Here is a 13,335-nt window from a genome sequence, read left to right as displayed (position 1 = left end):
GAGTTAGAAAGAATTAATAATAAAGCTTCTCAAGTCTTGTTTCTTTTTTCTGAAAATAACTTTTGACGATTGCTCTTCTCGTATTGTTGATTTTGGTAGGGTTGCGTATATATATGTATATAATCTATTTTTAGAGACAACATTTATGTCCAAATAATCATTTGTAAAATGCGAAGAAAAGAAAAAAAAACATTTGGGAATGCTCCAATAGAGTGGTTGAAGGGAATGGGAAGCGGGATTGCCCTGTTTGTTCTGTTGTCTTGTAAGGTAAAGAGGGTTCAGAAGATATTTTTATTAAATTTTTTGTCGGCCCTTGATCTTCTGCATGAAACGTTTTATCACATTGTGTATTAAGCATATACTTCCTAAAAAAATCGTAATAAAAATTCTTAACACAAGGGAAAAATGTTAGGTATGATTTGCTGCAAATCAAAATATTCATCAAAAATTCAGTACATTGAGCACATGATGTAAATTTACGAAATGCGAAGTATTCAATAGAATCTGAAAGGAGGCATTTTCAAGCATATGATATAAACAATTTTTTTGGACTTATTTCACGAAAAAAATTGAAAGGGAGTACGCAACATCTTTCTCATTTTTGATTGATAAGTATTTTTAGTTTTTGGTAAAACTAACAATAACCCTAGTACAAAACAGCCCTTATCATTTGTTTCAGGTAACACCTACCTCACCATCGGGCCACCCCTCCTACGTGGTCCATTACACCGCCAACGGCAAAGACTCTTCTACCACCATGGTATGCAACAGATACCTGCACAATAATGACAGCAACAATCACTTAAAAGTGAATCGCTGCAATTCGGGAAAATCCCCCAACAAAAGACGATCCAGCAGCGTGGACAGTGGCCGAGAAAGGGCTCCTAGTCCCAGCCCCAGCGCGCATGATGACATAGGTCTGGGGAGCGGAAAGTCCAAGTTAACCAATAGGCGTATGGGGAAAAGGAATATTAAGGCACAGGTAGAATGATAATACCCGCTTCAACTTAAAATTTTTAAATACGAACCTGATTTTTAGTTTTGGTAAATTTTGATGTGCCATAACTGATGATTTCACATCTGTGACTAAATTATTTCAAAAAGATATTTAAACGAAATACCAAGCTGTTTCACAGGACATCAGCGCCGGCCCTGGTTTAAAAGCGTAATTTTACGGATACAATTTTGCCAGCGGGCATATTTGATCTTGCCTCGAAATTGTCGAAACTTGCATTATGTACAAAGCACATGTAGCGTCAAGCGTCTCCGACTCCCCGTATCGTTTGCGCAGTAGGGAATAAATTACTTGGTTAACAAGCTTATGTGTGGAGTAACATTTATATGATGTCTTCTACGAAAAGTACTTCTCTCGCGAGATACAGGATGTTAACATTTCATAAATTTTCATAGTAACATTTAACAGCAACGAAATTTTAAACTAGACTTACAAAATACCAAGAAATAATCAATCTTTGTTAGTTGCGAGAAGGAGAAGGGACACCAACTGCTAAGAGTGTCCTTAATGTGTCTGAGCCCTTTTGTAAACAAAAACACCACCAGCGAATAATCTCCACACGAAAACACTACAAGAGGAACCGCAAGGGCTAGATTTTGGCATCGTCAAAACCTTGGAACTTAAGAAACTCAAACATGGGTCTTGTTGGGTGAACAACGAAAACGCAGTCGTTGTTATTCCTGTTATGTTTGATAATTTCCTTATTCCTGAATGTGCAGGTACTTTAATTTAAGCACTAAATTTAGTATGTTTGTTGAAAACACTAATGAAAGTTAATGCAGCCATGGAAGCGGTATAAATGCACAACATTACGGAATAATGATTTGTTTGAAGACGTATCTCGGCTGCTATGTATTATTTGTTGATTTTCTTGTATTTTTCTTGCTTTATCTAGATGCAGGTTTTGGACTGCTATGGGAATTGATTCGGTGGATTAAAGTCATATATAAAAGGAAGGCGTGGGCAGATGTTTTCGGGTTTCAGTTAACATTGCTTGATTGGGATATAAATGATGAGAATCCCTAAACATAGAAGCAAATGGATGTTTGTGGGGAGAACAGGAGAATAAAGTGAAAATAAAAACAGTGCAATTCGCGTTTCTCCGAATTGGAGAGAACCCAAAATTGCACTGCAGCCAGTTCAGATTAAGCGAAATATACGGAAAAAATTATGGAAAGATATGCGAAATTAAAAGAAAAAGTCACGTTTAAAAATTTTTAACATTGCAGGAATCTCATCAAACTCCAGTTATGCAAAATTGAAAAATTGCAATTTGTGTATCACTTTATATTAAAGAATTGCAAAAATACACAGGGCCTAATATTTGGAAAATTACAGCTACTTTCACTTTTAGATATAACCGGCAAAGGTGTGTTATTTGTGATAATATTTTAGATGGATGAACTTAGTTTCATTATTCAGTGTCCAAATTTTCCAAACGAGTCTACGAACAGTTTTCCATAAAAGTCTAACGCATCATCGCTTATCGGACCTCGGGGGTACATCGATCGATAACACACTGTTGGTTTATCCTGAACATGCTAAATTCTTCCAATTAAACCATACATAAGAGATTACTCTATTTATCCATTTGCCTTTGCTGTTCTAAATTTATTACAGCTCTATAAATGTATACGAAGCGAGCCTAAAACTGGAAATAATTCCAGATTTAGCTTTCATAAATAATATTCCTTTTCCGCTAGAAGAACCCCTCACGGAAAACCGCGAAAACTGGTATTTTGAATGTATTTAAATACGTATTTATCAAGGACTTGCAAGGAGAATTAATTTCCTTTGCGTAAAATTTATTATTATAAATCGTATCTCCTGAGACAAAATTTTAACGGTTATTAAACGTACTAAAATAGGCGACTTCCTCTCAAATTAAGGTTATTATTATTTAAACAAAGCATCCATGTAATTCCCATAAGTTACATACGAATTAAGGCCTTCCTGGCCTTACTTATAAACCTATTAAAGAATTATTGACCTAATATTCAAGGAAAACAATTATTAGATTCATCCATGATTAAAAAACAAACTTTGTACTATAATTAAGCGGGGAATTCCCAAAATTAACTCTGAGCGATGTGTAGTCTTCTTTAATTCGCAGTGCAATGAAAAATCCACAATCGAAGCCAAATTTAGTTATACTTTTTTACGTACGTTTGTGGTGCTGATTTTCAGGTCTTTTGAAGAGACAGTCACAAAAACTCTCTAAATTTTTACTACTTATCACACCACTAGTGCTTGTATTATTTTCGGAAATTTACAAGAAAATACGTGTTCGAGGAGACACTTCCGGATACTAATTCAAGCAGGCATTGAAATCGCTAAGAATTCCCTAATCGTTCGATTCGAAATGTTCGAATAAATTTATATCCGTCAGTCAATACTGTCCGTTCTATAATAAGCACGTTCAGTATGCGCTTTATTGCACTAAGGCTATAATGAACCAGTTTATTATCGCTAAACAGTATAATAAAGAGACCTTTCAGAAGAAGAAGAAAGAGGTAATGATAAAGTAATTATAATATTTGCTAGTTTGAAAATTTTAACGTAAAACAAAAACTGTCCATTCTGGTTAACAAATATTAAGGACATGGGACATAGATAACCAAAAAAATTACTATACTTTTTACTTTAATGTGGGCTAACCCAGACGATAAAAATATTCGGAGGTTTTAACGGTTGCCTTAGTAATTTATAAAAAAAAGCATCTGATTGATCAGGGAATGTAGTCGTGAAATTTTCCTTATAAACTGTGTTTTAAATTACCGTTTATATTCCTATCAGGTGAAGCGCTTCAGAATGGAAACCAAGGCTGCCAAAACCCTTGGTATAATCGTAGGAGGGTTCATATGCTGTTGGTTGCCCTTCTTCACGATGTACTTGGTGCGTGCCTTTTGCAAGGACTGCATTAATCCCCTAATGTTTTCGATCCTCTTCTGGCTGGGGTATTGCAACAGTGCCATTAATCCTCTTATATACGCCCTATTCTCCAAAGACTTCAGATTCGCCTTCAAGAGGATTATATGTAGGTGCTTTTGCACTGACAAAGGATCTCATAATTCCCGGCGGGGCTCGGACGGGTCACAATTACAGGTCTGTATTTTAGTCCCTTTCGAGTGTTTAATTAATAATAAGCTACATTATTTCTGAAGGCTAAGGAATGTTAATTTACTTTAACTGTAAATGCACTATCTGGTTTTTACGAATGAAACCCAAATGATAATGCCGCAAGTCGTCATGTTGTTTCGCCTAGGCTTTAACTCTCGAATTGGTAATAATGCGAAATTAAATTTGTTTAAAAAGAAACTCTGTCAAAAGGGCCTTTAAACTAGAATTCAAAGAACACAGTCAGTTTTTATTAGCTGCAAAATTTTTTCCTTTAGTAATAACAAATCTTCACCGCACAATTAGTGCCCAATTGAGAGACCATATACATATTGTCGGTTGGGTTCCCACGCTCCCCTGTTTACTTATAACCAAAACAAAATTGCATGTGTATGATATAGTTGATTTTCCTTTATTATAGTTCCGATTACGTCATCTTCATTTTCTGCATCTTTTCACCATTTTCTTGTTGCAGGGTCGCCAAAACAGGTCACCAAGTTACAACGTTCAAGTCCATGGAAACTCCCTGGGAGAGGAGAGCGATGTTGGTAGGGACCAGTCCGATTCCAGGTGACGTAACCCGTTTGATGTAGATACGGGGGGAGTCTTCAAATTGGCCATGAGCGTGGTCATGGGGTGACAAATGGAGAACCTCAAGGGCGGAGCTGTGGGATACAGCACTGAGTTGTAAGGGTTGAGATTAGCGACTCAATTTATCTTATTGTAATATAGAAATTATTGTGATTTAGCTCTAAGTACCTATGGAGCTTGAAGGGTTTTGAGTTAGAAAGAGTTAAAAAGATAAAGGGACTATGATCTCGTGAAGAACTTAGGCTCGATATTATCTTCTTGCCATGTATACGTATTATATTGTAACATATTATAGTTTAAGCTACAATTCAAAAGTGAAATTCAATCAAATAAAGTATATAGGATAATGTCTTCACGATCAATCAATTGGCCTCAAAACTGCTTGAAACTTACACAAATGCCTCTCAGGGACGTATTTCTTTTCTTGCCACAAAAGGTACAAAGGAAGGCTTTCCGTGGAGCATCCTTCAACTGTTCCAAATCAAACAGCCGAGATTTGACCATTGTGAATCTAAGAATACCGAATTTAAGTTGTTGAGAATGCAGGAATTGCTTTTTAAAGCCGAGACAATTCTCTTCTGTGTACCGAAATATCTTGTGCAAATTTGACAAAAAAATTTGGGCTGGAGCGTTCTTGCACGTGAAGTATATTGATGAAACTGATATTTTTTTATTTGCGTGTAACAAGAACAAGTTTCCGCGCTCACATTAGCCCTGGAAAATGCGCTTTCAGAAAAAGCTGAATTTTGGGACTCTCCATGTTTCGTTCGTCCAATAAGATGTGTGGATTCGCTTCTATCCATCCATAAAGCTTCGATACCTGCGCCTAATTCCTAGATCTTTTAAACTACACAGAAAAAAATTTGCGGTTCTTTGGTTCTAGTGGTTTCCAAAAGTTCTTAAATTTTTCAAGCGAATTGATTTTTATTATCAGTCAGTTTTTCTAGGAAATCTTTTACATTCGTGTATAAAAGCTCGAGAACCCTTCTCTTTAGCCGATGATTCCTTATAGTAAAACATGAACGCCCAGAAATAATACTGAACTATTTTAAGCAAATATTCTACATCGAAAAATAATTGAAAAAAACAAATAAATTGTTTATTTCTATGTGATTTCCTCAAATAGCCCAAAAATGATCTTATTTCACTGTATGGTAAACACCCAAGGCATATTTTTTCCTGAATTATCCCAACCTTCTGCGTTAAACACATTTCTCTGGATTCATTTCTTTGAAGTCTAAACGTTTCCAGGAAGCTTTTATTTTTACTACGTTTTATTTCCTATATTTGTTAGCTGCATAAAGCCCTTAAGGGCGGGCGCAGAATGCACAAATTGTGTCAGACAATTCGATTGAAGGGAGCAGGCATCATTTCTTCGTAGAACCTGCCGGCAATGTAAAACATTCCTTTCAGGAAAAAGGCTGTCTCATAAGGTTTTCATTTCTCGCATAGCTCTGTAAGAGGAATACGTCTGGAGATGCAGCTTTCAGGTCGATTGAGCCGTGCTTTTGAGTGCTTTTGAGTGCTTTTGAACAACACTTGACTGTATTATAGACTTATTATTATGATTCCATTACTCGTTTTGGAGAGGGAAAGATTAAACGACTTAATATTGAAATATTAACTAATAACAAAGTGTACATACAATTATTTATGTATACCGTTCTAGTTTTAGACCCAACTGTAACGTCTTCAACAACGCACAGTCAATATTAATATTGTATTACAGTCTTATAAGTATGTATTTCTAAATTATCAGGGTATTATTACTAATATAGGGCTATTTATTATGATTTCCTTTGGTACTCAACGATGTTTCTCATTAGGTACTGATGCCTTTTAAAGCATTGTTTCGCATTTTTTTTCTAAACGTAATCAGTAGGTTTAGTAATGTTGCTTTATTGCGCAAAAATGGGGCTGTGTCGTAGCCAAATACTAGAGAGCAAAGTTTGTACATAAACAGTTAATTGCGTGTAAATATTATATTATTGTTATATCTCTGTTATTGTGAAGAAGGTGATACTATAGTTACTGTTGTAATATATGTGACTTTTAAGAAAAAAGCATCAGTGTTGACTTTTTCGACTACTCGAGGTTATGAAAATATTTTCCGAAATTTAAATTACGTTACTTTTTGTATATTTTACTTATTAAGTGTCAGATGATTATTCAACTTGCGCCCTGCTATTGCAGGAAATATAATTATGTACCTACCTATGTATGATGTATTTGCTAGAATAATAAAGGCATCATGAATATATCACCGCATTTTACTGGGTTTGATTGCAGGACGGAACGTGAAATCAAAACAGCAATTTTCATTATTGCGATGCAGGACGTAAGGAATTTTCAGAAAAACGTAACACCAAAAATATCGAATGAAGGACAATATTAAAGCGAGGAGCATAAAAAATTTTGATTTGCAAGTTCAATTTTCATGCTGGCATAGTTAAAACGTAACAACATATCTGCTTTGTCATAATGGAAACATCATCACCTATGCAATTAACCTGCATCCTGCAGCGGCCGTTGATTGAAAGGACACAAAAGCTCGTTTTTAATTCGGTGTAAGTGGGTTTATTAGCGTCTGTGACTTCATCTGTCATTGAATTTCATCCCCGAACAAAACAGCGAGATGCAAGGATGTGAGATACAAAATAGGGGATGTTTGCATCCCAGGAATAAAATGTAATTCTGTCCTCGATATATCCCCAAAAATTTTGAAAATAATTAGACCGCTCATTGGGAGATTCAAGTAAACTATACTCTCAACTTTTGAGCGAAATCAGTTAAAAAATGATTAATCGATATTGGCCCTAACCTGAATGCCTTTGGAAAATTTTGGAAACAATTCATGGATATGGCTTGTGAACAACTATTAGGAAAAGTGGAAAGGGGAAAAAACGAGAACAATTTGAAAATATCGCCAATAACATTTTAGACGTCTGAAGATCATCTCTAGTCGTATTTGCCAAAATCCTGAAAATGTATTTGATACTTATTGGAGAGTTTCAATTTTTATTGAATATTGCTCTTTGAAAGAAGATTTCACCCCTTATATTCTCCTGCCGAAAAATGGAAAATTTCCATTACAAAATAAGATTCGCTTGAAGGTTTTTACCTATTGACGATAAAACGAACTGAAGAAAAGGTGAAAGGCATATAGCTTAAGAAGATGACGTTAAACTCACATTTTTAGTTGACGATGTGAATCAGAGAGTGTTCTTTGGTAATGTCGGCAGGCAGTTAGTCAGCTGGTAAATTAATGAAAAAAAATGTTCCTATAATGTTGATTTTAGAACTAGACTCCCAGAAATTTCACTTCGATTTTGGGGGAATTGCCCTAGATTAAAATGCTCGATTTACATGAAACCTATTTTTCCCCTCTCGTGTTCCACTATCAGATTACAATGAAATACTCTTTCGTTTAAATTAATTCTGAATTAGGCCCCCTTTATATATCAATTCGTTCCTAAATGCCTCAAATACCACTCAAATACCACACATTAAAACACCGGACACACAAATAATATAAGAGCATATATTGCATATACTGCGAACCAGTAAAACTATTTTAACAAATAAAAAAAAATCACAGTCAAAATTTGTAAATCTACCAATAAAGTTTATACAGTCGTGGTGGTTTTATCGCTCTTCTCATAACTCTCACTTAACCCTCCTTGATGCTCTCCTCTCAAAACATCCATAACCTCCTCAATGGTCTTGCCCTTTGTCTCCGGCACTAATAATACCACAAACAAAGTACCAAATCCACAGATTATACTAAAAACTATGAATCCCAATCCAATTCCTAAGTAGTTCGTTAAATTAGAAAACTGATTGGTCACCAAGAAAGCTAAAAGCCAGTTTAGGGACGCTGAAATGGAACTAGCAGTACCTTTCACCTTTGGATGGAAGATTTCGCTCATTATCATCCATGGAATTGGGCCGAAACCCACAGAGAAGAAGATAATATAAGAGATTACGCTGAATAATGGTATAAAAGAGTAAGAGGTGAGGTCCATGTGATCGCTGAGATAGAAATAGGTGCCGAGGACTGCGAGGCTAAGGCACATTATGGAGTCTGAAAGGATGAGGAGGATTCTGCGTCCTGCACGATCTATTAGAGCTGCTGAGCAAAGGGTGGCTATAACCTGAAAAAAGAGGGGTTTTGGAGATTATTTATATCAGAAATATTGTAAGTAGTAGTAAGTTATGGTTCCATATCCAGGATTTTCTATATTTGAGTATACTCGTAGTATTTTGAAGGGGCCAATTCCACAAGCCCCTGAAACTACGCACTATTTTCAAGTGGAATTCAACTAATTCAAAAGAAAAAGACCCTTTTGTGTATCTTACTTTTTCCTCTAATGTTTCTTTCATATTATGCAAGAGGTTCTAATGCAAATAAACGACAATACCTTTCATATTTTTGAATTTTTGGATCCTACTCACTCGATAGATGGTTCTGGTATAGATATTCCTATGCCTACTTCTTGCTATTTTCGACTAATGTGGGGTCGTTGAATGCAAAATTTTTAGTTTTAAAGCAGTCTCAGCATCCCTTTTATATTTTTGGAAACTGATCTTTTAAAGGTTCAATTTGGTATACATCCATCTTTCGTTGCTGTATACAACCAAAGATGTCATATGCTTCGAGTGTAAGCTTTACCTATAAAACTGGCTCTTCTGGATGCTTATTAACTACAAACTGGTTACCAGAAACTATAAACAGCACCGTGTTTAATCTCTCAACAAGGCCCATGATTCTTCGAACCCTGTGCATTTACCCCAAGCTGTTTATTAGGCATACAGTTTTGGAAATGAATAATGCATGAAACAAACAAACAAACAAGAAACCTTGCCAAATTTCGAGCTGTAAATTTCTCTGATTTTCAAATAAACGTCGCGAACAGTAGGAACATATTTGAATTCGCAAAATGCGGTCTCTGCTTGAAACGGCCCTTTTTTCTCATTAAAATGATGCGAATCTCTTGAAATATTGCCCCGCATAAAATGGTATGAATGCACCCATGAAAGTTTATCACTGTTGAGTTTTATTCATTATCTAGGGGAGAAGAAATTCGTCAGTTTTATGTGATATCTAGGGGTAAAATTAGTGATATTAAATCCCTGAGCTAATCTTCGTCCTGACAGTATTTCAACCACATACGTGTCGCAATGTATGAATCAATTCCTGTGGGATATGTGGGCAGTTATTGAATCCACAAAATCTCTTTGGGGAATTACAGGGGAATGTACATAACCTTTGAAAAATTATTTGATTGGTCGCAATATAGAGAATAATCTTGTCCAAATTACCTGAGCTATTCCCATCAAAACACTGCAGGTTCCTGGCTCGAACATGCCTCCCTGCTGAAATATGTCGTTGCTATAGAAGAGCACTGCATTCACTCCAGATAGTTGCTGAAAAGCCATGAGCCCAAAAGCAATAATCAGCCCTTTTGACGTAGCCTTGCAGCTCACCAGGTCTGAAAGGCTTGTCTTGTTCTTCGCCCCTTCTTTAAGCTCTTCCGTAATGTTCACCAGCTCATCCTCGATATTGTAGTCCTGGCCTGAAAATTTATAAATCCACCCCTGAACAGACAAATGGCAAAAATCTGGGGCAAACGCCTAAAGAAATAACTAAAGTACGTGTTGGTAACGTATTCTTAAGCGCAACTTTCAACCACGCTTTGATGGCGAAAGCTCCATTCTCTCCATTATTAAAGGTTCATTGTGTGCCTGATGTTTGAAAGCTTTCCCAACAATATTTCGGATTTAAATAAAAGTAGTGAATATTTCAATATTTTTTTGGTTTTCAAGTTATATGATGTTTTCCCTGTTTAACGTGCCAGCAAATCTAGTTTATAAACTAATCTTGACGCTTATTTAGAAAGTTGAATCCAGACTTGGTAAACTGTTTGAAAAGGGGGAAAAATTGAGAGCTATAAATTGGCAAACCTCGACGATCAATCTGGGGAGTTGCGGCGGAATTATTTCCAATTCCTCACTTGACTTCGTGGTGTATGCCATCTTCACCTTATTACACTTGGCGTGATTTATGAAGGGAAATGAAGGTAATATTTCATCAAAGTATTTTGGTGTGCGAGTGTGTGCTTTGTAAGCATCTTTAGGATCGAAATAATTTAGGAATAGTTTAAGAAAATACGAGAATTAAGAAGTGTCAATTGATACAAACAGGTTAGTGCTTACCATTGGCTTATATTGAGTCACCTCCTTATAGCGACCTAGGGTCACATTTCCTATACTGGACAATTAATTGGTTCAAGTTAATTTTAAACGAAGACACTTCAGTTAGTAAAATTTAACGAGTTAAACAAGTAGATTTGTCAAAATGATCGCAAGTTTAAGTAAAGAAGTAAGTTCCTGTTAAGTGGGAAATAAGGTCTTGTCGAAAATATGTGCTCTCACCAAACTAATCAACAATTCTTCCAAACTTTTTTACTCTAAGTTGAAATGCCTACCTCTAAACCAAGTGAGACTTTTATGAGCTTCTTCAAACTTGGCCTTCTGGCACAAATAAACTGGCGATTCTGGAACAAAAGCAAACGCCAAGAGAAAAACGATGGGCAGTACTGATGACACAAGGGACAATGTTCTGATGCCTGGAACGATGTCACCTGAAATAAAAAAAATTAAAATCGGAGAAGAATAAATATATCTCATGTACTCTGGCAAGTATATGTATATAGGATGTTTCGGAATAGATGGTAAAATTTTTAATGCGTGAATCCTGAGCCAAATTTAAGACGAAAAGTTTATATAAAGACTTGTTCAAAAATGCTTCACCTTCGATCTACAGGGTGTTAAAAAACACTTTTTTTCGTTTTTTTTTTATTACTTGTTTATTTTTGGTCGAAACGGAGCGTTCTGAGCAATTGACTTTAATGGACCGTGATGATTGTCATGTAAAGTATTTATTATTCAAAGTTAGTCATAGAGAATAAAGTGGTAAAGCAATATTATCATTTTCTTGAATTTCTTACTAAAAATCTCTTATGGTACACAAAAATCACAAACATGAACGAAACTTAGCCATGCTCATCCTTCATGAACCGAAATCTTCCAATCCTGCTTGAATTGATATTCTTCACGGTAATATAGCTAGAACTCCTCAAAAAATAATATAGTTCCTCTCCATCTCGACATATTCCACTTGATAAGTATGTGTGGCACGTAAAAATAAAAACCCAGGTCTTTTACAGTTTCTCTGTTATATTCGTTTTGGTCGGATTTTGGACAAAGTCAAGATGTGTTTTCCAAATAGACATGTGTGTGAATATATCATGAAAAATTCGGAATGAAAATGCGAATTTACTCCCCCAAAACAAAAAAAAATGTAAATCTGTTGTTGTGTATATCCAAATATGCTGATTTTTGGAGCTCAGCTGCTACTTTTGCATTAATACATAAAATTTTTGTGGAAACATTTTTTTCCATCAAAAAAGTTCTGCAAAGTGTTAAACATATAGAAGTCAGTAAAGTTAACTAAGGAAAATATTACACCCAACGCGTGTGAAAGTATCTTTACCGCACTGTGTCGATCAGCGTGCAGTAAAGTGTCACTTTCCGCGCTCCTTAGTTAAATAACTATTGGAAGTAAGCCTTAGATCGCCCTCTATAGGTAATTGTCTTACCTAACAAATACTCGATAAGTATTCCAATGGTTATCTGTACTTGGAAAAACGTCCCTAACGTTCCTCTAATCGATATGTGAGCTAGTTCTGAAACGTACATTGGGACGGCGACACTGACACCTCCCGAGGATATTCCTGCTAGAAATCTGGCGAAATACAGCAGATATAAACTGCGACTAAAACATAAATAATACTACTATATAACAAATACTGCCATGAATCCAACACTTACTAAAAAAAGGCGATTATGATCCAGGATATAAAAAGTGGGGCTATAAGCACCTGCAGGGTGGTTTTTCTGCCTAACAGGTGGCACAATGGGCCCGCAGGAATGGCCCCTGCGAATGCCCCTACGGTTACCAAGGACCCCACCCAAGCTCCTTGTGAAGAAGTCATTTCCATTTCTTTCTGTAAAGCTGGAATTGCCGACGAAGTCCAAGAAAAAACCATGCCTAGGCATACTGCTGATATTGTGCCTAAACAAAACCGCTTTTAGATTAATCTCTTTGGAAATTTAAAAACTGGATACTTACTGACAAATGCTGCTATGAATTGTGGTAATTTGCTGGGTGGTGCCACGCCAGCAGAAGTCATCAAAATACTCCTAGAATTTTCACTTAACAAAACCGGCCGAGTCATTTTCGAGTCGCAAACTTTCCTCCATAAAAACCAGCAACTAATTAAAGCGTTTTAGCATTTCTTAATTCTTATATATCTCCTCAAAGGTTAGAGGCCAGACTGATAGACTCTTTACTACAGATTCATTACAGTCGAGCCCCTCAAGATAACCAGAAAGACGTTTAGTAAGCTTAATATATTGCAAACATACTTTAGAGTGTTGATTCATTAATAAAGATGTCATTGTTGTGATTTCAGGGTTTCGAAAACTATTAATAAGAAAGAGCTGAAGCTAACTGATGTCAGGGTTTGCAACTTTTTTTTAACGAGCTT

The 13,335-nt window shown here is 35.9% G+C and overlaps 2 protein-coding genes across 5 annotated transcripts in view; one reads left to right on the top strand and one right to left on the bottom strand.

Annotated features, from left to right (window-relative positions):
• The window catches only part of Oamb (Octopamine receptor in mushroom bodies), an 81,205-nt gene that overhangs the window by 38,280 nt on the left and 29,590 nt on the right, over positions 1 to 13,335 (top strand). For 3 of the 4 annotated variants that reach the window (XM_066397154.1, XM_066397153.1, XM_066397155.1), the window contains exons 6-8: positions 680 to 982; positions 3,812 to 4,120; positions 4,608 to 6,963. In XM_066397154.1, the coding sequence (XP_066253251.1) occupies positions 680 to 982; positions 3,812 to 4,120; positions 4,608 to 4,706 (711 nt within the window). In that variant the 3' untranslated portion in view covers positions 4,707 to 6,963. Of the gene's footprint in view, positions 1 to 679; positions 983 to 3,811; positions 4,121 to 4,607; positions 6,964 to 13,335 lie in introns of those variants that run through there. The other variant, XR_010752488.1, reaches the window with a different exon arrangement.
• On the bottom strand, positions 8,248 to 13,219 carry LOC136413437 (facilitated trehalose transporter Tret1-like). The gene is made up of 6 exons (XM_066396994.1): positions 12,918 to 13,219; positions 12,617 to 12,860; positions 12,385 to 12,560; positions 11,212 to 11,367; positions 10,046 to 10,299; positions 8,248 to 8,877 (listed from the first exon to the last, which is right to left on the bottom strand). Exons 1-6 carry the CDS (start codon positions 13,021 to 13,023, stop codon positions 8,350 to 8,352), a joined length of 1,464 nt encoding a protein of 487 aa, XP_066253091.1. The 5' UTR covers positions 13,024 to 13,219; the 3' UTR covers positions 8,248 to 8,349.

The sequence above is a fragment of the Euwallacea similis genome, chromosome 14, assembly GCF_039881205.1.
Source record: "Euwallacea similis isolate ESF13 chromosome 14, ESF131.1, whole genome shotgun sequence".
NCBI classification, from domain to species: Eukaryota; Metazoa; Arthropoda; class Insecta; order Coleoptera; family Curculionidae; genus Euwallacea; species Euwallacea similis.
The sequence above is the reverse complement of the archived record's forward strand: the minus strand, read 5'-3'. Positions and strand labels throughout refer to the sequence as shown.

Bases quoted from the DNA above. Each gene is read 5' to 3' on its own strand.
- LOC136413437 (XM_066396994.1), bottom strand. From the start codon at position 13,023: ATGACTCGGCCGGTTTTGTTAAGTGAAAATTCTAGGAGTATTTTGATG. The intron at 12,861-12,917 runs GTAAGTATCCAG...GGTTTTGTTTAG, and splicing joins ATTCATAGCAGCATTTGTCA to GCACAATATCAGCAGTATGC. The intron at 8,878-10,045 runs GTAATTTGGACA...CTCTTTTTTCAG, and splicing joins TTTTGATGGGAATAGCTCAG to GTTATAGCCACCCTTTGCTC.